The following is a 25,375-nucleotide window of genomic DNA, read 5'->3' as shown; positions in this document are numbered from 1 at the left end:
GAGCTCCGGGCAGTGGAGAGAACAAACCCTGCCATGGACTGGGATCTTCTCCCAAAGTCACTGCAGCAGAGCGGGTGAGGACCCCAGGGAATTACACAAAAGCTCTGCAGCCTATCCCATCAGTGATCCCCCAGCCTCCATGGACAACGCCTCTTCCTCAACGAATTTAGAAATGAGTGTTACGGGGGTTTGTGGGGGCAGGGTAGAGGAATTTCCTTCCAGGTTGGTCTTCTGGGCATTTTCCCACCTCTGGAAACGCTGCAGTATTTCTTTGGAGAGCTGAGACAGCACACCAGTCATTTCCACACCTGGGAAATAACCAACTCCTGTTGGAATGCCTTAGGAAGCGGCATAAAAAATCCAATTGCCAGCGACAAATTACAAAGTTTATTAACATATTCTCCAAGGTTTATTCAAACATGCTGAATCACAGGCAGCAGTGATACCCCTTAAGTAATCTGAATTTTTGATTTAAACTCACGGCATTCTTGTTGCTTAATTTTTCTGTTGATTACATAAAAGCATTAAAAACTGTATTTTATGATTCTTTTTCTTTCTTCATGGCAATTTGAAGATAGGCAGCCTTCCATGTGATCTCTTCTGTTCCTCATAGTACAACTTGTATTCAAGGAAGGGCATTAGTAAAAATGGAGAAGAACAAATTCAATTGTGCAACATGATGTTAGTAGGAAGGCAGATGCCAGAGGCATCCATGAATTATGCATAAAGCCCCTTCTCAAATAAGCTTCTTTATGCAATGAGTTTTAAGGGTGATATGGGAAAATTTGCACAAAGATTTTAAATTTTCATACTTGAAGCTCTGGCCTTTGTTTTATACCCACTGATATTTTGAAGGCTCCCAAGCATCTCAGTGCAGCATGGAACAGGCCCTTTTCATTTCCCATGGCATCTGCAGATGATGTAGGAACTCCTCACAGGGAAAAAATGTTGTTTTCTCCTTCAGCACCACTGAAAACTTTGTCAGTCTCTTCTGGTGGTCCAGCACTGCAGTGAGAAGCACAGATCACTATGGATGGGGCAAAAGGACATTGCTGCTTCAGAGCATTCTTTTTTATTTGTAAAATCAGCAAATTCCCATGGAAATGGAAACCTGAAGCTTCTGAGTCCAATGACTGCAATGAGGTAACCCCTACTTTTTACACCAGGGAGGTATTTACCTGGCTTGCATTGTTCACATGGATAGGAGAGGACTGTTTAAACCCTGTAATGGCAGCTGTAACCACCATGGGATTCAGAAAAGTCTCTCCCCGGTCCCTGTCTCCCAGGTAGAGCAAGCAGTGAAGGACCAGCTACCACTGAAAAATTAATGGTCTTTGGAAAAAGGGGTGATACTTCAGTGGACTCCCCCGTGGTTTGTCCACAGATATTTTTTTTTTTTCTTCTTCTTTTTTCTTTTTTTTTTTTTTTCTTTTTTTTTTTTTTTTTTTTTTTCCCCCAAGATAAGCCAGAAGATATGAACTTATCAATTACATTTGCACAAGGTATCATGTCCTGGTACTCAACCAAAAATAAAAGCAGATGAAGCACTTCCTTAAGCTGTAGTCACTACACTGAAGTAACAGTTACCTCATTTCTCCATTGCTCTGGGTTTCTGTTCATTCCTACATGGAGGGAGCATCCAGGAGCAATTATTGAATTTCTGGAGTGAAGTTACCTGAAGTTTCCTCCTAATACAACTGTGGTAATCAGCACCACAAGCCAATAGTGCACCCATTACAATCAGTGGCCAATGCCTTCCTGTCTCTAAGAAAAATTACACTGGAACTTTTAATAGGAAATTACAAAATGGATTACCTTTTTGTTATAAACTTCTTTGTGTGTTTACCTGGAAGCAAAACAATATTAATGTTACGATGGCAAAATGAAATCCATATTTCTAATGTATCTGTCAAACCAGCTCAGAAGCAATGACAGCAAGCTGCAAAATTTCTGTGGGCTAGGCAGGGAAGAAATGTTCCTGTCCTGATTTCAGTTATGCCAGTGTCTTTTGGGAGCATTTCCAGGAAACTCTGGGGCCACATAGAGCATAGAGAGACAAAAGGATGAGCCAATGCTGCAACAGGTGAGGGAACAACTTCCTTGCACGGGCTGCCTCCTGCTGCATCCCCAACAACTCATCCTCCCTGCCCTCCTGATGGTGCCACAGTCCTGGAGTAAGGACAGCATCCCCCACAAAATGAGCACAGCACTGGCACCAGGCCCATGGCAGAGCTCCCAGAGCAGCCACGGACTCAGGAGGACACGTGCATCAGGCCAGCATTAGAATCATTCAGAGTAAGGATACTTACGTTTCCAGACCAGGGAGATCGTCAGGATGAAAAGGATGGACCCTGCTATGACACAGGCAATGAGAATGGCAGAGCTGGGAAACTGGAAGGGAGAAGAGAGAAACTGAAAAGGCTTTGGGAGCATGGTTCCTTCAGAGCTATTTGCACAGGAGGGGCTGCACTGGTGCTCGGGGCACTGGGCTACAGTTTGCAATGTTGCTCTCAACACAAAGTGTTGAGGAGACGCACTGAGCTGATCATGATAAACATGATTTACCTCTTCAGTACTTAATAAAACTTATTCTGAAATACTGAAACCAGATTAATCCCATTTAACATGGGCTTCTCAATAAGGTGTCCAAAGTGGAAGTAGGAGCTCAGTCACCCTCGTCCTTCTCTTAGAGACAGGGGGAGGTGTAACACCCTCCCAACTTGCCTTTAGCCTGGTCACACCTCAAGGATGTTACCTCCCCTGTCTCACAGGGATGCCCGGGGATCAGTTTTTTTCTGAAGTGTCCAAGTCAGATGGAATGCTCAGGCTTTGGTTCTATCCACTGAAAAGGGGAGCAGGTGGTTCCCGAGCTATTAAATAAAAGTTCAAGCCACTGTTTGCAAAAGCTGTCCCTGCAGTATGAATACACTGAAAATCACTGCTGTCCTGATTTCTACTCAAACACTCTTGAAACTTACAGGAGGTTTCACTTTATCTCCTCTATCTTCATGTTTCCCAGCATTTCCATCTGAATTTGCTGAAACCTCTGAAAATGGAAGAGATTGAAATTATTACTGGTACAGTCGCCTGGAGGATTGAGGGCTGCAGTGGCTGTCACTGCTTCAGCCAAGGAGCAATGAACTCTCAGGGAATGAGACCCTTGCAAAACCAAAAGAGAAGGATCAGTTTCCACCACAAATGGTAGCTGAGGAAGCCGTGGGAACCCTTAGATTTCATCAATAAGGAGGAAAACCCAGGGACACCTTCACTACCTCAGGTTGCTCCAAGTCCCATCCAACCTGTCCTTGGACACTTCCAGGGATGGGGCAGCCACAGCTGCTCTGGACAACCTTAGCGAGGCCTCACTGTCCTCACAGGGAAGAATTTTTTCCTGATATCTAAATTAACCAACCTTCAGTCAGTTTGAAGCCATTCTCCCTTCTCCCATCACTATGTATTCTTGTAAATAGCATCTCTCTAATATATAATCCCATTAGAAAAAAATTAATTTAATGCTATTTTTTTTTTTTTTAACTTTTCAGAGTATGTTATCCCATGAATAGCCTAATCTGTCCCAAACATCTCAGCTCTGACCAGCCCCCTGTGAGAGCTGTGTTGATGTGTCTCCACATCCCATGTGTTTGTATTTTGTCAGAGACATGGACAGGACACAGGTAGCTCATGCCAGTGTAAGTAGAAATTTGCACAGGAGTAGAAAAGAGATTATGACTAATAAGCACTACAGCTAAACAAATACAGGTAATAAAACCCTAAGAAGTACTGAAAATCCCGGGGATATGTGAACCCTGCATTTTGTCATACATCTGTTTTATGACACTTCATTCCCTCAGAGATCTGTACTTCAGAGCTACCCCAAATCCACAAGAAATGCAGATGTAACAGTGACAATGCAGATCCAACAAGTCAAATTAAATTTTATGACAACGTGTGCAGCACGGCTGATGGAACCAACTATTTCTGCTCACTTTGATACTTGAAAGAGCAAGGATATTTTTGGGGTCCGTAGTATGGCTGGTGCTGGCAGGGTTGTAGCTGGGGGAAAGCAAGTGAAGGGAGAAGAGATTTTAAATCAGAGCCTGGTCAGCAGGAGCCATCCACCCCAGGGATCCCAACCTATCTGCCAAAAACTCTTACTGCACGTGGAGGGCTCTTAACCCTGGGTTTCTCTCCTGCTGTTCTAACACCAATACGATGTCCAGCAACAGATCAGCCTTCCCCCACCTTACAGCAAGCCTGAGCTGGGTGCATTTAGTGCATTATTTCACAGAACGAAAGGGACAGAGTCAAGAACAGGACTTGGCTTGTGGCTCTCACCAGAGAGCAGCCAGTTGTGCTGCAGCATTTTCACACCTTGTGACAGTTTGACACACGGTTTTGCACGGGTGGGAGTGACTCACACCGACAGGGTACATCTGCTTTTGTGGTGGCTCTTTCCAGCTCACTGCCACAACTCAAGTTGTCCCAAGAATCCTGGAGCTAAGACCCTTTGTAAACTTCTTATTTACAAAATGCAGGCCTTATCCATCACCCCAGAAGAGTGTCAAGTGAGGCTGGAGTGAGAAACCCCGGCAGATGTTCAGGAGACCAGTTTAGTCTCTTCTGTGAGCCCTCTCCAGGGGCGTTAAGGAACACTCTGCTCTAAGTCTTTCGGTCTGTCAGAGGACCTGCAAAAATCAATGTACTCTGAGTTTAAAAATTAAGAGATTCTTGGCTCTTACTGGAACTGAGAGGCCAAACACAACACGTCATCCTTGAATTTTAGCATTAAGTTCTCTGCTGAGGGCACAACACTTGGGAAAGATTTAAAATGGAAATCTCAATGAACATAGTGATGACAAATCAGATATCTGAGAATTCAGTGATGTTGAAAATTTTGGTTTTTGACTTCTTTCAGACTCAAGATACCTGACACTCATGAGTTATTCAAAATCAACTTCCTTTGGAAGTATAAAAACATGTTTTTCCCAACTGTTGCCACATTCTGATTTCAAACAATTTCTGTGTGGACCCCGGATACTGCCAGCTGCAATGAATAATTATCAGTAAAGTGTTTGGTGCACTCTTAAGAACACTCAACAGTTTTGTTTACGCCAAATTTTTAATATCTCTGAGCAAGCAACTTCTGACCTTGTAATGTTATCCTACTCACCCATGACTGACATCTCCTCCATCATGACAGGGGTGGTGGTTTCCTCTGCAGCTGGAAATGTACCTGGGAATTCAGTAGTCACTGCAACAAAATAAAAAGTAATTCTTATAAAGATCATTAATTAGAAGGGCCTCCACACGGCTTTCAAATTTGTGCAGACATCACTCTGTGGAAATGAAGTCAGTAATGTGCATAAAGTAGTAACCTATAAATGGTTTGATAACAGGTCACTCTGATCACTAATAGCAGCAGCAGCCTTCATATGAGATGAGAATGTAAATACTCCATTTTAAACATGTTCTGAATTCTCACTATTTCTCAAGCAGGACATACTTTAAACCAAACTTCTCACCAGGGAATTTCAACTGTCTTTCCTAAATCAAGAAAAAAATGAGTGCACAGGTAAGTGAATCTCCCTTACTCCACCTCAGGTGCTGGGTTTCGCATTTATTTTTGTTTTACTTCATGAGGTTTCTGCCACATTATTTCTCCATGTTAAAGCTCCTCTGCGGGAAGCTTGACCCTGTGCTGCCTTGGCTGTTCACCCCACTTTAGCATCATCTACAACCTCTGGCCTGTGTTTGCCTAAACCCCCTGAAACACACCCATAGGCATCTCAGAAAGAACTTCCCAGATATAAATAGAAGTATTTGGAGAGTCTCCCTGATGCCAGCCAGGCTAACACAGACATCTCTGCTACACAGAAAAAGGAAAAGATTGGTGCTGGTTACCCTCTGTACTTCCAGGGAGCGTGGAGCAGAAAATGACATCTTCAGTGGTCACATAAGCTGCTTGGGAAGTAGTTGGGAAATCTGGGACAGCACTCGTTTCCACCATGGTTACAGGAAAAATATAATTTTCTGTCACATCAGTTGCTGGGGGAGCAGGGATCTCCCCTGTGGTTACTGCTGGAGACTCGGGGGCTGTGGTTTCTGGTGGAAGGGTGCTGGTTGTCAGCAGGACTGCTGTTGGCTGGAGATCAGAGGTTGCTTGAGGAGCAAAAGTTTCTGTAAAATGTTCAGAGAAAACAGGAGCTTTTTTCGTGGTGGTGGTGGTGGTGGTGGTGGTGGTGGTGGTTGTGGTGGTGGTTGTGGTGGTGGTCACTGGAGGAGCTGCATGGAAAAAACACAGCCAAGAGAAAAGCCAGGTCAGCGCATTCACAGCCAACCCCGAGGGAAGCCAGTGCAGAAATGAATAAAAATTATCTGGCTACTAAAATACTGAAAATGAAGGTGGGAGAGTTACTATTTTGAAAGCTATTTTAATTGGCTGAAATCTTGACCATTCAGAGAAATTCACAGATTTATAGATTTGCTTTTCTTTAACCAGTCTCAAACACCCCCTCCTTGACCCTCTTGTAGAAATGGAAGGGCCAGAACCTTGTGTGGTAAAACCCCCAAGCTTGACAACTTTGTTATTTAGCTTTTCAATGTCCTCATAAAAATACCACAAATAAAACAGCTCGGTTTTTCACCTACAATCTTCTCGCTACTCTTTGCAACTGTTTGTTTTTTTTTTCATGGACTGCTGCCCTCAGCCTCAGGGGCAGACAAGTAATTGCAGCATTTTTCACCCTCTCTCATGCATTTCTTAAAACAAACAAATTTGCTGGGTACAAAAATTGCGCCCTGTAAAACCCAGAAAAAAATTGTCTTTCTGCTTTGTGGAGGGTGGATATCATCTCTTTTATTTTTTTCTGTGTAAGACCTCGTTTTATGCTGCAGTTCAGAAAAATAATAGGAAAGGGAAGAAGCCCTTCAAAACTCTGAGACAAAATTTCCAAATATGTGGGTGTTGAGGACCCACCCTTAAGGGGAAGGAAGAACCCTTAAGGGAGGGTCATCCTAATGTGTCTCCTTATGACATGAATGAAACAAAAGTCTTTTCAGTGTTGGGGTGAGCCTCAAATGAAAAACTTGGATTTCATTCCAAGGGTTCTTTAAAATAAATCCTTTTAGTTCCATCATCTTTTAAAAAGTCAAGCATAACTACACAACGAGAAGTGAAATATTCATTTGAAAGCTAAAAAAAGGGGCAAAATTAGGGTTTTTTTTAAATCTAAACTGCACATTGAACGTGACTCAAATTGGCAACTGGTTGTAGACCTCCCTCGAAGAAGATGTAATTTGGGAAAAACACCTTTGGCCAAAACGAACCAAAAGAGCGCACAAAGACCCCAATTTTTGACCATCCAAGGAGTGGTTTCTGGCTGTGTCCCCAAGGTCCCCAGACCCACCTCTGACCAGCTCCAGCCGTATGTTCCTCTTGATGTCGTTGAAGGGGCCGGGGATCTCCACACGGCAGCAGTAGAGCCCTGCATCCTCCGCCTTGGCCGCCGCGATCGTCAGGGACACGTCCCCAAAGGACACGGAGCCGTGCAGGTTGTACCTCTGAGACGCCCTGAACGTCACCTTGCTGCCGGTGGTGTGCAGAACTTTGTTGCTGCACTTGGAATTTGGGCAGGGGCCTCTGCCCCAGCACATGTCGGCGACGTCCCTGCGCCGCGTCACGCGGTAGGAGCAGGGCATCGTCACGGGCTGTCCCACTGTTCCTCTAACAACGGCTTCGGACACCGCGTGTGCTGTCAGGGAGAACGAGGAGAGGTGACTCTGCCTGCACAGCACAGCGAAGGAACAACGTGTGAATAAACACTCCTGCCTGCAGGCAGGCCGAGGCTGCTGGGCCCCAAGACTTCTCCTGGCGCCTGTGGTAGCTCGTGCCTCGAGGCGCCAGGAGCTCAGCAAGGAGCTCTCAGGCTTTGCTCCTTGCTCTGGTCCTGGTCAGCTGCTGGAGGGAGGCTCACAAAATACACCAGACATGTGGTGAGCAAAGCTGGGGTCTGTCGCTGACAGCCCAGGCACAGGCGGGACCTCTGCAAATGGAATTTAGAAAACCGTGCTCCCGTCCCATCTCCTCTCCTAGGGGGCTGTCTGAAAGTTGTTCAGAACCCTGTTGTGAAAGGCATTTGCTTTTCTCAGCCCACCATCACCTCCTTTGAAAAGGAAAGGCTGTCACAGTCGCCTTTCACTGACAGTCTCAAAAGCAGGGTCCAAAATACCTATCCATGTGTGAAATTAGGGTCTAATTAAGCTGGCAGAGCAGAGGGATCTGTCTGTAGGAACCTGTTCTCAGAAACTGCACTGAGCAAGCCCTGCCAACTGATCCCACTTACCTTGTGGAACTGCGTCTGCACAGAAGCTTTGCTTGCTGGTGTCAAACTGATGTTAAAAAGAGCACGTACACACTTTCCTTGTCCTCTTACTCTTAGTGACCAGCTTTAGGTGGTATTTACAGCCAATGCCAATCTTGGCATCTGGTCGGAATATTGCTATATATTATTCCCTCTTAACTGTTTATGACGTTCCCAGATTGCCTTGAAAGAGATTTCTTCTTCACAAAAGTCACTATAAAAAAAGCTTCCCAGACAGGAACAAATCTTTCCCAGCTCACATTCACCTGGTCTGTGTCAGTCCTCCTACCTTTCTTTTGTCCCCACGTTATCATTTTCACACCGTGGAGCAGGAACTGAGGGACCTGGGGAGCAACCAGACCTGTGCTCCAACCCTGTGGATCTGACGTCTCATGGCCACCTTGCTCACCCCAAAGAGGCTTTGCTGCTGCTGCTATTATCACCAGCTTTGGCCCTGGTTTGCCAAACATTTCTATTTTGCCAGCTGTGTGAATGCCTTTCCTTTTTGGCACGACTCCCAGAGAGCAAACAGATGCTTCCAACTGTGTCCATGTCTCTTTTGTTTTCTCTTTAATGGACTATTCCCTAGGTGAGGCTTTAATCTGTGGCAGGCTGCCTCATGACTTGTTATTGGGATGACATTTCAGATCCTTTATTGCTTATCCCACTGGCAAGAGAAGCTGACCCATTCAGGTTTCCACAGCTCCAAATGCTGAAAGAATAGAGGCAGACAAAACAACAGGCAATACAGCCTGAAGGACAGGAGCTTCTGCAGTGAAATGAAGGCAGGATTTGCCAGAAACTGAATTCCTGAGTACAGGATAAGGCTTTGTGAGGTGGTGGCTTTGGCCCCTGGAAAGGGAAGGTTCATTTGCCTTGAAACAGCAGAACAGAGAAAAGAGCCTCTCTCTGTGAAGGCAGGACAAGACGTGCAGTCGACCTTGAAAGCATTTCTGTGGGAGTAAGGGGTTAGTCATGAGCAGGTTAACACATTTTTTCAAGGCAGTCCAACGAAGATATGTGCAAAACCAGCTAAAACTGTCACTAGAATTCAGAATTCACTGCTTCTTGAGGAGAAATGGGCTCATCTTCTGCTATTTCAGCCCAGTCCTGCACAGCACAAAAGCAGCCTTGTTAAGCAGCCCTTTAACAAATGAATATTTGCCTACTCTTCTCTTTGAAAGAAGCAGAGCCCCGAACTTAGTAAATAAATAAGTAAATAATTTAAAAGAAGAAGAGGAAAGACACAAGGCATCAGAGTGTCTTCAGTGCAGTTTCCCTCTAGTACTCCTGCTAGAAAGTTACAGGTTTTGCAGTTTCAAATCCTCTTTCAATTTCTGTGAAGCTGATGTTGCCAACATCTGCCTGCACTGCAGGCTGGCGAGGAGAGCTTCAATACTGCAGCAACCTGGATTCAGCAGCATGAGCCTCTGCAAGGAATAAATAACTTAATTCTCAGCTGCAGCCTCTTCGACAGACTCGTTTTCCAAAGGAAGTAGTAAAGAGGAGGGAATTAACCTGTCTTTGAAATGAAGAGCTTCCTGAGATCCTGCTCTTACTGTGAGGGGAATCCTGCCCTCCTTCATGGCACTGACATTACAGGCATCCAGATTTAACCCAAGGCTCTACCTGGGTGTTCCCACTGAAGTCTGGGAGGTTTGCCACTCTAAGACCTTCACCAGTGAGAGAGAAATGGACTCCAGATGTCTAATATCCCATCCAAAATAGAAAAGGGGTATTCATAAGTGGTCAGATCATACAGCTATACTCATATTTGTGTACAGTCTCCCTCAAACCCACCCTCAGGGGCAGTTGGCACTTAGCAGTAATTCCAATAGTTTCTCTTGTGCTTGTCTTCTCTCCCACAAACTGGTCACTGGAGAGACAAAAACATTCATTCTTCAGCCAAGACAATGTTTGATAAGATTTTTTTTTTTCCCCCCTTGATCTATTTCTGGAATAATTTTCCTACTTTGAAGAAGATATTTGAAATCTTTGCCCTATCAATCCTTTTTTTTTTCCTTACTGAAGCTTCTTTACTGCTGAGATTGCAGAGGATATGACTGATAAAGAGAAAAGAAGCATTTAACTGGTTACTGAACCTGAAGACAACACATCCTCAGCACAGAGCAGAGCTAAAGAGCAGGTAACAAAAAGCCATTCTCATCCTTCAGGAGCTCTGCAAGGGAAGAGAACATGGGAACTAACACACAGGAAACTGCACACATTTTTAAAAGTGAAAAAACCACAAAACTTAAGCAGTATTAACTCAATAAACTAAGAAATTTTTTTGAGTTCTATATACAATTATGATCTTTTTCACTGTTTTGCTTTCACAAAACAAGTGTTGCTGGGTTTCATTTGGGGAAAAGAAAAAAAAAAAAAAAAAAAAAAAAAAAAAAGTTTCCTGAGCAAACACACCAAAAGCAGGTGAAGACTCACCTATAAAGATCTGTATCACCATCCAGTGAAACAGCACAAAATGGGACATTCTGGCTGACGGAGACACCAGGGCAGCGAGTGGAAGCAGAGAAAACCAGATCTTATCCTTTCCAGAGGTGCTGAGTGAGTCCCACTGAAGTCTCATTTCTCCATTTCCAGATTTTACACGCTGCAAGTGTTTCTGTCCATCACTTCCGGATAGGAACTGGCCAAAGAGGGGATCTCCTGTTGTGTTCAGTGCTGGTGCAGCCCCACTTGGAGCTCTGTGTCCACCTCTGGGCCATAAAATTTAAGGACATTCAGGTATTTGAATGTGCCCAGATGAGGCCAACTGAGCAGGTGGGAGAGGCTGGAATGAACGTGCTGTGAGGAGCAGCTGAGGACTCCAGGAGTGGAGAAAAGGGGGTGAGAGGAGCTCAGAGCTCTCTGCAGGCTCCTGAGGAGGGGACGTGGACAGGGAAGTGCTGATCTCTTCTCCCTGGCAGCTCCTGCCAGGACACACAGGGATGATTCCCAGCTCACCAGAGGGGTTTGCACTGGACATTGGGGAGTATTTAGTGAGAGGGCAGTAAACCCTGGAACAGGCTGTCCCTTTCACCTTTCCTCTTCCAAGACACTCAGCATGGTACTATCACCAGAAATTTCAATATTCTATTTGCTTTGCCATTCCCTGGAACTCTTAAGGCCCAGTTCTGTTCCAGGGTCATGAGTGGAAAGAAAAAATTCTGTGTTTTTACACTCCTAAATATTTGGTGTAGTCTCTCCTCGGGCTTTGTCTTCAGTTACTTTTGCTTAACCCCTCATTTCCCATGCCTTCTGCTTGGAGACCCCTCTCTTTCCCCGGCTTCGCATTTTCTGTTTGCAAAGACAGCCTCGGAGGAAGTTGTTGCAAATGTTTTGTTGCCAAAACCACATCCTTCCTAAAGAAATGCAACATCATCTTCAAGAAATACATTTCACTCCTTCTGACTGTTCTATTTCTTTCTGACCAATTGACAAATAAGCTCTCTGGAAGTTCTTCTCTGGAAGAGCTGAGTAATAAAGCAAAAGTAATTCAGGGCAGTAAGGTCAGGAATGAAGAATTGCAGATAGACAAAATTCTGTGCAAATAAATGTAGCACAGTGCAAAGTGGAGTGCAATTTCAAGTTCAAATGATAAAATGATGGGCTTTTAACCAGGCATTACACTTTTAGTAATGAGATTTTGGGCTTATCATGATAGTCAAGCCCATGAAAATATCACCCTTCCACTTGCTAGCACTGAAAAAAGCAAATAAAATCTTAGCAGTAAAGACAATGAGTAAAATGTCCAATTTGCTATATTCTAGCAGGTACAGTTCACACAATGGCACAGTTTCAGCCACTCTGTGAACAGAAATAATGAGACATGAGACATCCAATATCCTGGAGACTTTTTCCCTGCAATGATCATCGTTCCTCCCATCACTCCCCACCCAGCAGTGGCTGTGAGCTGATGCTCAGCTGATGCCAGCGCAGGGAGCAGCTGAATCTCACCTGGGGCACAAACTTGGGTCATTATTCAGCTACAAATTTCCATGAAGCTCATCCAGACAGGACTGGACAGTATGTCACAGGCAACCAGGAAAGGCACAGGATGAACACAGCATCCTATCTGCTTTGTTTTTGTAGCGAGGTTGGGCAAAACAGCAGCAGAGTGCATTGAAAAAGGCCATCCAAAATCCAAGTGTGCTGGGAAGAACCACAAACACACGGCTCACTTTCTGCCTCTGTGCTGCTATCTAGTGGCTTCTTGCAGGCAGAAAAGGCAGAGGTGTCTCAAAAAAGAGAGTTTTCAGCTCATCAGCCTCATCAGCTCAGCGTGCTGCCAGACAATCTGATGGCTGGATGGGTTCCAAGTGCCACTTGCTTACCTCTAAGGCTCATTTTGAAATGCCTGCTCCAAGATCCACTGACACAAGTGCAGGTAGTGAAAAAGCCCAGGGAGCTTCTTTGTGGATGTGTATTACACTGCATGCCCAAGGAAAAGTTCTTGCTCCACAAAACCTTTGCAAAGTCTGTTTACCAAGCAGTTGCAGAGCAGAAAGATTTTGGTTATCAGATACTCTAGAACTTCATTTTACATGAAAAACTTGCTGATGCAAGAATTAGTCTGAATTAGTCTGTAATATTAATTTTAAAAATCCTTACGGACAAGCATTATTCATGATTAGGAGTCTTAAGGATGCTCCATAAGAGGATGAACAGTTGAAATCAGATGATTTTGGAGATCTCACAGGTCCAACTCTGACCCCAGCAGAGACTGATTACATAAAATTGCGGAAAGCAGAAATTGCTGAAGATGTTTCCTGAGAGCCAGTTCAGAGACCAGATCAGACTTCCTCCAGCTCCAGTCATGGGCTGGAGCCTGCAGCAGCAACATGCTCAGCCAGGCAGAAGGAAAGCAGCAGGGGCAGAGATCTGGGGTTAGTCAGTAATTGTTATTAATAGCCAAATGCAAAAATACAGTCTGACACAAGCAGGTCCTTTCTGGTTTCAGTACCTTCTTACACAAAGCTACACATGATGTGAAGACAGAAAATGGCAGAGCTGGTTTTGTCCATCAGTTTCCTGGCCCTGGGATCAGAGATCACCCAATATCTGTGCTCCCACTCTTCAGTCAGCCATGAATTCACCTTCAGTTCTCAGCCTGCTGCAACAGACAGCCCAGGAGAACACAGAGCACGAGTGAAAATACAAAGCACCTCAGGGTTACCTGTCAGGATTTGCTTCCCATTTCTTCTTTCCTCAGCAGGAGGGACCTTTTCCTCCTTTGTGAGTCTGTGCAAAAACACTCATCTGCAAGACCTCACCTGAGGCAGACCCTGTGTGAGCCCTGGGGAAAGCAGTGCCCTCTCCAGCCAGCCCAAGCCCTCCCATCCACCAGCTGGGACAAGCAGGGGCAATTCCTCCACTAACCCCAGCTCCCCCCTAAAGATCAGTGCCTCAAGTGTCTTGGCTGCAAACATAAACACCTACTGATTTTATTACTGTGCCTTTATGCCTCATTGCGTTGTTTAAATCACTTTGGAGTTTAAAATTAACTCACTGGTAGAGAGTTTGTGGTGCATCTGTGAGTTTTTTCCTGCGGCAGCAGTGTCTGTGTTGGGTAATTCCACACTGCTGCTTAGGATGAGCTTCAGGGCAAAATGATTTGACCAATATTTGGTAGGAGTTGGTGTCTCTTCTGCTGTTTTTCTGCTCTTTCCCCAACCTCTGTTTAAAATGTGTTCTTAGAAACAATTGGGGACAATTACTCTTCCACTTAAAGATGATTTGGGTGTGTTGTGACTCTTGCTCAACAATTCATACTCACAGGACTGACTCCATTTATTTAATTATTTAAAGTAAACCAGAATTTCGTTTTGCAGAGAATAAAAGCTGAGGTACATCACTGACTGAGGAACAATAGAGGAAAGGTGCTCTCTCACAGATATTTCCCATTTATGAGGTAAAATCCTTCAAACACGTTCAACACTCTTAGGAATTAAGAGTTGTTTGCTATCTAGAGACGTGTGAAGGTAAGGGCAACTTCCAGCCAATATTTTGTGCAATGTCCATGATTTCTCTGCAAGCTAAGGAATTGATTTCATTAACTTTACAAAGGCAGGGGGGAAGGTTGTTCAGATTTTTTAGAGATTCAGAAGTGAGACCTTCCACCCCAAGGGCTTCTCAGGGTAAAGATGTGATGAAGGAGAAAGCCACAGAAAAATAGTGACGTACTTTGCCGAAAAAACCCTCACACTTAGTCATAATTCTCTGCACACAGGCTATGACTGTTCTGTCCATTGACATACTGATGCTGTAGCTTCAAGGACATCCCCTCAGGGGTGAGCAACCATAGCTCCTCCAGATTTACTTCCAGGTGTACAGGCATCGGTCTGTTGCATTACTGAGCTGTTATTAGAACCAGATTTCAATGGAAATACAACCAAGTGCATATTAAATTACTAATACTGCCAAGATTGTCCATGTGACATCTTTGTCACACAGCTCTGAGATTGCCTCTGGCCTCTGATGGCACAGACTCTGTGGAAGGTGGCAGATAGAATCCAGAGTGAACACAACGGTGCCCTTCTGCCACTTTTTTTTTTTTTTTCTCCCCAACAAGGAAGCGAGAATTTGAAACAGATAATAAATATAATCATAACTTTCTTTAGGAAGTGGAAAGTTCCACCAATGCCAGTTTTGGTTTCTGTCTCTGGAACGGGCTGATAAAGATTTTAATTAAAAGTGTAGCTTTTATTTGTTTTTTTATTAGGATGTGAATAATGCTTCAGTAGTGCAGTCACGTTCAGCTGCTGAGCAGAGGGAGCAGCCAACATTTTGCAAACTCTTTAACGTCCCAGCAATAACGAAGGCAGCCATGCATCCAGCCCTTATTGCATGATATAAACATTTTCCTCTGCATGATTCTCATCTTCCAGGACACTATGGCTCCCCACACCTTGTGGCCTCCGAAATGTAACAAAGCTGCACAAAAGAGTAAAAAAACATGGTGTTTAACCAAAAACAGACAATAAAACCACAGAGGAACAGATCAACCAGATCACTAGAAAATGCAAAATATGCTTAAACATGTGATCATGACTGATAATGAATCATCTTTCCACTTACGAGACAATGCACACCTGAGGTTAGCAAGCTCCCTAATGCTATGAACTGACAGTGACACTTGTTTTTGCTTATTAGGTAACAAAAAGTAGCAAGAATTATTAGTTTCTTTTAAAAATATTTTCTATTAACTTGAGGTTAAAAAAGAAAGCCAAAGTACATGGTGGAATGGTCAGCACACCGACATTTCTTTTCTGCAACCTCATTTGTCCTATTAGCAAAAGCAGGAACAGAATACTCACCCTGCAAACCCACCCATCTTCTTGGTGTTGTAAAAATATTCTAAGGACCATCCAGAATGAAAATAAAGAAAACAAGATTAAACCAAATAATTTTGTTTAAACCATTAGAAGTAAGGTAGCGGGTTCAAAGATAAATTCAAGAGTAAGAAATTAAATAAGGGAACTTCAAATGTTTTCAGGATAGGAAATTCCCATTGTGAGCAGCCACAGGACAGGAGCTTCCAGGGCTCTCAGCCCCCTGCCCTGAAGTGGGAGATGTGGCATCCTTGAGGATTCCTATGAAAAGTACTCACGTTTAGTGAGGAACAGAGCCAAAATGAGGATGAGCAGAAGAGCTGCACATGAGCCAATCCCAACGTACAGCCCATGTTCTGGGTGCTGCTGGCTGGGAAGGGACACAGATGTGTTCTGTCAAACACAAGCCAAGGAGCATTAGTGGAACTGACAGCAAGAAGCCCCTGCAATACCCAAAGGCCTTCTCTGTGTTTTGCAACTCTGCAGGAAAGGTACACCTGAGACCAAAAGCCTGATTTGAGACACAGGCCCAGTTTCCAGCAGAATCTCTGCAACAATTGCGTGAACTGTGCTGTTGAACGCAGTCTTTGAGATTTGCAGAAGACCTGAAGTTATGACAAATCCCATTTATTCAGGTTTAATAATATTTGGTGATTTTTTTTTCAATGAGTAAGGTGTCTCTTGATGTCACACCCCCCACCTGTGGTGCAGGACTCAGCAGGACACACCGAGCTGCCTGTTTGACCCTCACTGCACACGGGGTGCAGGACACCCCTGTGCTCTCAGGTGGCCCAAGCCCCACTCCTGCCCACGTCCTGCCATACCTGCAGGTTTGCTGCCTCATCCAAGCAGTCTGAGGGGCCTGAGCAGGGAGCAGAGGCCTGGAAGGAAACACAGATCTTGCTAAAGCTCTTCCTCCTCTAAAAGGAAGTACTTTATGCATGCTAAGCAGGGGTTTTTTTCCTCCCCTCTCTAATAATGAGCACATGAGCACTCTTTATAACCACTAAACACGCAGACTACAAAACAATATTCTGTTGCAATCAGACAAAAGGAGTGGAAGTGACCTGTAGGGATGACCCAGTAACCTCCCAAGTCCATCCCCTCTGTCTAGGTGTGCTACAGCAAGGTTGATGCTTACAGTTGGAGGAGCTTCTGAAGCAGAAACTGACGGCCAGGTCCTCGTGAAAGTAGAGGAGGATTCACTGGTGCTGCCAGGAGCTGAGCAAAGGCAAGAAAAACACATCACTTGCACAGAGAACTGGTCTGCCTTGACAGAGAAGAATTTGTACTGCTGACTTGGGGCCCTGAACTTCTGTGTGCATCAGCAGTCTGGGCTCTGCATATCGTAAGAGGTTGGTGCCTTCAGAGGGCAGCACAAAACGCTGAATATTGAAATTTCTGCTTGTCATTTTTGGAGCTTTGAACTCCTTCTTAGAAATACTTGGCTCCTGCTGTTATCTCAACACTGGGAAAGAGTTACCAGTCAGTTATGGAGCCAAGAAGCAGTGGCCATAGGATCATTAAACAGATTGGGTTAAAAGGGGTCTTAAAGCCCATATCATTGCAATCCCCTTCCACTAGACCACCTTTCTCAATGCCTGGTCCAACCTGGCCTTGAAGCAAAAAATGATGCATAAAGAAAACTTAGGTTATCAGTAGAAAACTGATGAAGAATAGCTCAGGGCCTTGAAGGAGCACATGATGCAGAGTCGCAGAAAGCGTGTGATAATTTTAAAGATCCAGGCAGCTCTACAGTAAACAGACTGAACAAAATGTGATATATTTGCATAAGGACCTGCAGCACATTTTGAGGTAATTTCCCAGAGCACAACTGTTTGCAAGATTTAAAATCAAAAGCTACCAATTTCTGTCTCCTCTGTCATCAGTCTCAGCTTCTCCGTGTATTGTCAGATGACATAAAATCCTCCTGAACTCAAAATCTCCTGTCCCCTCTGTGCCAACCCCAGCTGGCTGCTTTTATGTTTTAAACTGTTCCCCTTCTCCCAGAAGCTTTATTTTGAAGAGGACAGGGTCATCAGCTTCTGTTGGAGATTCTAGAGTATTTGTAAATCAGAGGCACATGGCCACATGCCCTTTTCAATCTCCCCCAGTGTGAACATGCACACACTACTTTGTACACTGAGAACTTCAAACACTGTTCCACCATCAGCTAAGGAAGAGGTCACAGGGATAAGAAAACCCCTGGGTTCTAAGATTGGAACCAATGTTATCTGCAACTAGAATAGAAACTGTCTGAGAAAGTTTTCACTTCTTCTTCCAAAAAGGAAATGCAACTGTTGTAACACTAATTTGGAGTTGCTTAGCTGGAATCATCCAAGATAGAGGGAGAAATACAAATGGCATCCCTGATTCTTTTTTTTTTTTTTTAAGAATCCAGGGAATAAGCCATTAGCTACACCATGAGGTTTCCCTTGTGTAGTGGAAATTAAAGTTGTCTTTTTCAGATTGGAAAAGATGCAGCTGAGTGGGTTCATGATAGAAGTTTATCCTTTGGTGAGGGGAATGTAGAAAACAAGTGAAGAAGAGCTGAGCACTGCCTGTTCCCCTGCAGTGAGGGACCTCATGTTATTAAATGTGCACAGAGGCCATGGGCAGCCTCTGGGACACACCTTACACCAGGGTGGAAGAATAATTTGGCACTAAATCACAAAATTAATGCCATTTTTCTACCATCCTCCTTAATCATCTGCTGCTAACTGCTACGGGAGGCAGGAGCCTTAATTCAATGCTCTTTTGAGCTACTCCAATAAAACAGTTCTGCTTAAATAGTGAGTACACTCAGCTCCTAAAAGCTGTGCTTTACCATTCATGGGATGCACTTCTAGAAGATGATGTGAGATTGTATACCACAAAAAAACCCAACAAACCAAAACAACAGTCAAATAACAGCAAATCTTGCAGCACCACTAAAACTTCTACTTAAGCATCACACCTGGAAGCAGCTTCCTCCCAAAGATACATGTTTCTTCTGTTGGACTCTGTATAATATCAAGCAGAATTTAAATCCTAGTTCTGATCTTCAGTAATGTTTAATAAATTTTAGCCAAGATATTTTAATTATTGATATTTTTTTTTCCCTTCCTAAGAATTCCCATTTGCATTATGGCTTGTATATGCTATTAACACTCGGATAAAAGTTACCTGAGGTCTGTTCAGAGGTGTAAGTGTGAGGACTTGCAGTAGAGATCCTTGCTGATGTTAAAAAAATAAAACAAAATCAACACATAGTTAACCTTATTGGGCATTTGTGTAGTGAGAAAGAGACAGTGTTTCCATAATAAAAATTTGCTAGCAAAGCACACTTGTCAGCCAGTTGTTCTATATAGTATCACAAGCAAGGGAGAAACTAAAAATCAAAGGAAGAACAGATAAAAATCTTCTCTATACCAATTTTGCATCCTTGGGCTTTAATCTAGAATCAAGCAGGGAAAACCAAACACAGCTTTCAATGAAAAAGGTGCAGCAGTAAAGCTTTGGATGAATACTTTACAGTGCCCTTTCTTTTAAATTCTTCAGTGTCTCTAAGACTTCATGACAGCATTGTGTCCTTTTTTAATTTCAGTGACTGCAGAAGGATAAAAACATTGCCAAAGGTGACTAAATTGAGGTAGCACTAACAGCAGATGTGCAAGGTCCTCAAGATCAGTCTTATGGATGATTGCAGAAATCATTTCCACCACAAGCTTTGAAGTCCAGACCCAGGGGCAGATCCACCACCACGGTACTCACAAGAGCACTCCTCTGCACTCACCTTTCTTTACCACAACCTTGTGATTAACCAGCTGATCGTTGAACCACCCTGGGATCTCCACACGGCAGCAATAGATCCCTGAGTCTGTTTCCCTGGCATTCACGATCGTCAGGGACACGTCCCCCTTCTGCAGGTCCCCTTTCAGCTGGTACCTGCTGCTGTGCTGCTCTGTCACCCTCCAGCCATCTGTCCAGATAATGGGCCGGGAACACTTTGAGTTGGGGCACCTGTCCCGACCCCAGCACATGGATGTGACGCTATCCCTGCTCCGGACACTGTAGCGGCAGGGCACAGTGACATCCTGACCAACCTCTCCTATCACAACCAATTCCGAGACTGTGCAGCCTGTGGACAAAAAGACAAACAGTTATTGAGCACGGGGCAAGTGGAAGCTTCTCGTGCATCTCGCATGTCCTGAAACCTCCCAGCTCTCAAAGAACACCAGGCTTTGCTGGATCAGATTTTGCACAAATAGACGTGCCCTGGCAGGACTGGTGCAACGGGATAGTGGTCAGGCCAGGGACACGTTCAGAGGAAACATTTTCTGCAGCCTCTGCTGGTAGGCAATGAGGTAAAGAGACTCTGTGGTTTCTCTGTAGCCAGGTGCAGTCTCTTGGCTCTTAATTTTTCCTCTGTGTACATTTAACCCAAGCCACACACATGGGGAAATACTGACTTTCCTCAAAATCACTGTGCACTCCTTTCAATGAACTAGACTGCAGGTTTCATCAGAATGATCACTGCTGAATTAATTTCCTTTTCTCTTGCCTTAAGGCAGGTTTTGCCCATTCTTATCAGAACATTTTTTTCCGGGGTTTTCTGAGGAATCTTATATATACTCTCTTTGGTTTTTTTTCCACTACCTTATTCTCTGTTCTTAGTCTTACACAGTTTCTAAATTGTTTGCTTCCCCATAAACTTGTCACATTTCCAGGAGGCTGTGTCACTACTCAGGTCAGGGCAGTGAGCCCTAACACCCAATAGCCCATTCATAACAGCGAAAAAGCTGTTTGCCCAGTCCAGTTCAGATATTTTCCTAACCTATTATATTTAAAAATAAATTTGCATGCAGAGATTTTGCCACAATAACGCACTAGAAACAAGTCTCTGAAACCAACTTATTTAATATGAAAAGGAAGCTGAAGACAAAAGTCATCATAAAAGGCTTTATAAAGAACTAGAAGAAATATCTGTAATATCCCTTTTCTTTCTATTGAATTTATCTTACCACCAAGTTTTTAATGTCTGTCTGTCTGTCTTTATTAGTACCACTTTGCAACCTGTTGTTTTCATTGCTGTTGCCCTTAACAATCTAGGATTGCTCCCTCAGGATAAAAAAAAAAAAAAAGGAGACATTAACAATTTGCCACAATAATATTTCATAGGGCTAAAAAACACCAGAAGCCACAGTTGATTTTTTCTCTGAAGCATTCATCTTCACAAAGCCTGCCAAAGCAGAATGTCCTTATTTTACCTCTTCTCTAAAACAATTCAAAGTTCTCTGCTCAAATCATCACTATCTAAAAAAGCCCACTAATTAGACAAGCAGCCAGGCCAAGAAGCAGCATCTTTAAAGCCACCATGCCCTCAGCATGTCTCTGTTTTCCAAAGGAGATAAGGCCATTAGGACTCTGTTGAGCCACTGTGATGAAGTTGAAGTTCTATTTTAACAGGGAGAACTGCAGCTTCTGTGATGTGGCCACCCTTCCTGCTGCAAGGTAAAATTTCTCTTTGCTACCCTGCTGCATGTTACCTCCAGCCACCTCCATCCAGCTGTTTCTGCCCCCTCACTTACCTGTGAACAGCACCAGGAGAACCCAGTTCAGGCAGATGTAAGACAACATTCCAGCTGAAGGTGACAAACAATGCTCCCTTTTGCCCTTTTCAAGAAAAATTCTCTTCTTTGTGAACTTGTGTGTTTCCTTCTTAGCACATCCTCTCCTGACACAGCTGCGGGCACCTCTCAGTCCGCTCTGGGTTGTTTTGCCCGAGGCTGGGCCGTGTCCTGCAGCACAGCCAAGCGCTGCTGGGGCAGGCTACGAGAGCACCGAGCTCGTGCTGGCAGGGCTCTGAGTGAGGGGTGACAACACTGCACAGCACCACACAAATCTGCTTCTCGTTTTTCAATGACTGTAAGTGAAACTTGACAGCAGCACTGAGCTGACACGACAATGAGCAATTCACTGCCTCAGACTGCTTTCCTACACCTGCTTTTGTCACAGCAGACAGCGTTTGGATAAAAGATTACATAATATGTAGCAGACTGTGGTAAGTGGAAAGGGGTTGGTCAAGTAACAGATTTGTAGGATGAAGTGTTCAAGTTTTTATCATAAGTTTCTGGTTCTAATACTTAGAAGCAACTCAGAGCATCTTCTGGCAAATTCTCTCTGGCAGCAATAATTTGGTAGTTTTGGAAAGCTGTTACACAGTTGAGCCTAATGGAGTGCCGGTCTTTTTTCATATTTAAAAGTTCCATTTGCATCTGGGTTTTTGCAATACAACATAAAACATCCAAAATAGAGAGGAGATTTGAAAAAGTTCCCTGACAAAATGCTGAAATTCAGCTTTTGAGAAATGCTGTTCCCTGGCCTCTGTCCCTGTATCACTACACTCTCCTCAAGGATATCCTGTCTTTTTATATTGTTCGGGCTAGAACTGCATCTGTGATCAAGGGCCAAGAAATGTTCTTTGCTGAAGCAGCTAAACTACTTCACAGTGTTTTATACAGGTGAAATTAAGTACTAAGGAGTTATTTATGAATAAGTGCAAGACGCTAGAAGTGGAACCTTGCCTTGCATGACGACCTTATAGGAGGACAGAAGCACCAAACTGACAGGTTTTTTAAGTGAAAATCAGGAAAACCAAGGGATTAATAAAGTGATAGAAAGAGGAATGGTGATTTTTGCATCCAGCAGCTGGAAGCAGAACTCCATAAGAAAAGGCTGCTTCTCAGCTCCTGCGGTTTCTGAGGAAACAGGAAACTGCAGAGAGCTGCTAGAGGAACAATTCTGATAATTACCAGCAGGATCCTGAAACTGCTCTGCAAAAATGGACATGGCAGGCTGGCTCTGCCAGGATCCCAGGAAAGCCATTCTGGTCACACAATAAAAGGATGTGAGAGCTACAGGACAAGTTAACTCACTTGCTTTAGATTTCCCCTCAAACACAGAGCGTAAGGAATGCCTTGATGCCATTTGAGTTTCTGTGTGTCTGTTTTCCAAGTTCCTGCGTGTTGTTTGTGTAAGAAACGAACACCATTTCTGTAGGAATGTTTTCTTCTGGGCTGAGAGCATATAGAATTAAAGAATGGCATACCCGAAACAAGCAGGAAGTGACAAATGAAAATACAACAGGAAAAGCCAACTTTAATCTGTGCCTACCACCTCACATGACACATTTAACAAAAATTAGACTTTTTAATTTCTATCAAAAAAAACCACAGGTCACAAAACATTAGACATTTTCATCTGCCCAGTCACGACCGCCAACAGATGCACAACAAATGCTTTGTCTGCTTGTACAACAGCAAAACAAAATACAACGTGTATCCTCAGAACCCCTTCTGTCTCTCACTGTAGTGCATTAACAAAACCAGGTGTTTGCTTCATGTCATTTCATCAATGATGCTGCACATTGCTGCATCTTTGTCCAAAACCTGATCTCTCTTGCCACCAGAACGCTCCCTCTGCTTTTCGCTCTGTCCTGCGCAGTTGCTGCCATCGTCGGTGTCCATGGGCTCCACGTTCACTCTCAGTCCCCCCTCTGCATGGGGCAGATCATCAGGCAGGGAAGCCAGGCAGTTGTGGATCATCTCCACGACTCGCTCCAGGTGTTTCTGGAAGCGCTCAGCCGTCTCCAGGCGCTGGCGTTTCTGCACCTCCATCATGACCCTCAGCGTCTCCCTGGCTTGGTGAGGCCGATACTCATTTATAAGGTGATGCACGTGGACAAAAAGCAGTTTCAAGTCTTCCAGCTTCTCCTCTCGCTTTATACTCCCTGGACTCCTTATCAAGATGTCCAAGAGGTCCAGAAAGTTGACCAGGATAGACATGTTAAGCTTTCTTAACTCCTTCTTGTGATCAAACTGCATAGGATGCAGCCGTTCAATACCCTGGCTCTCCAGGGGCCGAATGATCAGATCATCGCACTGGAACTGATTCCCAAACATCATGTAGCTGTCCTTCACAGGTGGAGGTGGCTTTGGAGCCAGGCCTTTACGGATATTTTCATCAGTATATTCCTTGATATATTGCATCGGAGGCGGAGGAAGCGCACTCACTTGCTGAGGTTCACCCATTTCTGTCAGATGGTATTCCTAGGGAATGACCCAAGAAACAAATGTTAACAATTTGTGCCACAAGGTTATAATATAAACATAAACAAAGCCAAAATATGGGAGGTGGCTGTGAGAAAATGAGCCAGAAGAGATAAATCGGTTTGCAGAATACAGGAAACTCCTGGCAAATTCATGTCACCTTTTCACTAAGGTTTACTTATAGCAAGATTAACTGCACAAGAAGCACACAGAACACTCATCTCCCTTAATATGAAAAACCAGCCTGTAAACTGGGCAGCCAGAGGGAGAGGGCTGATCCCCTTCCCTAGATGGGACCTGCTGGGAAAACCCCCCCAGAATCACAGAATATCCCGAGCTGGAAGAGATACACAAGGATCATCTCCAGGCCCTGCACAGGACACCCCAACAATCCCCTCCCTGTCCCTGAGAGCATGTCCCAAAGGCTTCTTAAACTCTTTAGCTTGAGGCTGTGACCAAAGAGAGCCTGGGGAACCTGTTCAGTGCCCGAGTGCCTTTTGGAGGAAGAACCTTTTCCTAATATCTACTGAATCCCTCCTGCACAGCTCCAGCCGTTCTCTCGGGCCCTGTCACTGGTCACAGAGGGCACAGATCGGCGCTGCCCCTCGGGGGGAAGCTGCAGCCCGCGCTGAGATCCCCTCTCAGTCTGCCCTTCTCCAGGGTGACCAGAGCAAGTGACCGCTCCTCGTGCGGCCTCCCCTCTTCACCCGCGCCCCACGAGAGAAACCGGGCAGGGCCCACACCCGCCGCCCTGCCGTGCTTCGGGCCGGGTTCTGAGGAGGCCCAAACCCCGCAGTAGGGCTCGCCGAGCCAGTGCTGAAGAGACAAGAGCCGGAACCACGGCCCCTCAAAGGCCTTCCCGGCCCTCCCGCCCTCACCTGCCCGCTCCACCCGCCGCGCTCCTTCGGCGCCTCCGCCGCCGCTTCCGCCCGGCCGTCCCGCCCCTCGCTTCCCATTGGCTCTCGGCCTCCCGGTACCGCGCTTTGATTGGCTGTCGTGCAGAGCAGTCAGGCCCTGCTCCACTCAGCTCCCTCGAGGGCGGGGCCAAGCGCAGGGCGTGGCTCTCGGCATGGCGGGGCGGGGCACGGCGTCTGAGGGGCTGTCCTGTCCTGCGGCCGCTGGGGCCCCTCAGCGTTCTGTGACTTCTCAGGGCTCTGTGAGCCCTCAGGGTTCTGTGACCCTTCAGGGCTTTGTGGCCTCTGAGCGTTCTGTGACCCCTCAGGGTTCTGTGGTCCCTCAGAGTTCAGTGGCCCCTCGGCGTTCTGTGCCCCACAGAATTCTGTGGCCCCTCAGGATTCGATGGCCCCTCAGGGTGCGGGCCTCCCTGGCCACAAGCCGCTGCTGAGGCGGCAGGACCTACCCGGGCGGCGGGGACTCGCCTGGCTTCTCCCGGCGGTGCCCCCTGCGCTGGGACAGCCCCGGTGCTGGGAGACAGAATCACAGAAATCACAGAATCACAGAAATCACGGAATCAAATAGATTGGAAAAGACCTCTGAAGTACCCCTGGGAAGTGTTTGCAGCCTTCCTGCGGCAGAATACACTAAATTTGACCGTAACTGACGAACGTCTAGGCTCTGTTGCTTTTTTCAGTTT

The 25,375-nt window shown here is 45.1% G+C and overlaps 2 protein-coding genes across 3 annotated transcripts; both read right to left on the bottom strand.

Moving 5' to 3' along the window:
- Nucleotides 1-406: 406 nt before the first annotated feature.
- Nucleotides 407-21,517, bottom strand: LOC120759357 (uncharacterized). Its single transcript, XM_058422519.1, has 16 exons — nt 21,262-21,517; nt 19,467-19,811; nt 18,857-18,907; nt 16,833-16,912; nt 16,516-16,572; nt 15,970-16,084; nt 15,677-15,716; nt 15,201-15,293; nt 10,803-10,993; nt 7,407-7,751; nt 5,902-6,282; nt 5,171-5,251; nt 2,979-3,046; nt 2,310-2,391; nt 1,816-1,846; nt 407-1,005 (listed from the first exon to the last, which is right to left on the bottom strand). Exons 1-16 carry the CDS (start codon nt 21,308-21,310, stop codon nt 933-935), a joined length of 2,082 nt encoding a protein of 693 aa, XP_058278502.1. The 5' UTR covers nt 21,311-21,517; the 3' UTR covers nt 407-932.
- Nucleotides 21,518-22,811: 1,294 nt separating this feature from the next.
- On the bottom strand, nt 22,812-24,708 carry MED7 (mediator complex subunit 7). Of its 2 annotated transcripts, none has more exons than XM_040078315.2 (2): nt 24,660-24,708; nt 22,812-23,781 (listed from the first exon to the last, which is right to left on the bottom strand). In XM_040078315.2, exon 2 carries the CDS (start codon nt 23,761-23,763, stop codon nt 23,071-23,073), a length of 693 nt encoding a protein of 230 aa, XP_039934249.1. In that variant the 5' UTR covers nt 23,764-23,781; nt 24,660-24,708; the 3' UTR covers nt 22,812-23,070. The 2 variants fall into 2 exon arrangements, with proteins under 2 accessions (XP_039934249.1, XP_039934250.1); XM_040078316.1 differs by lacking the exon at nt 24,660-24,708 and adding an exon at nt 24,525-24,645.
- Nucleotides 24,709-25,375: the final 667 nt, after the last annotated feature.

Source organism: Hirundo rustica, chromosome 14 (genome assembly GCF_015227805.2).
Source record: "Hirundo rustica isolate bHirRus1 chromosome 14, bHirRus1.pri.v3, whole genome shotgun sequence".
In the NCBI taxonomy this organism is placed as follows: domain Eukaryota; kingdom Metazoa; phylum Chordata; class Aves; order Passeriformes; family Hirundinidae; genus Hirundo; species Hirundo rustica.
This window is presented reverse-complemented; position numbering and strand designations above follow the sequence as displayed.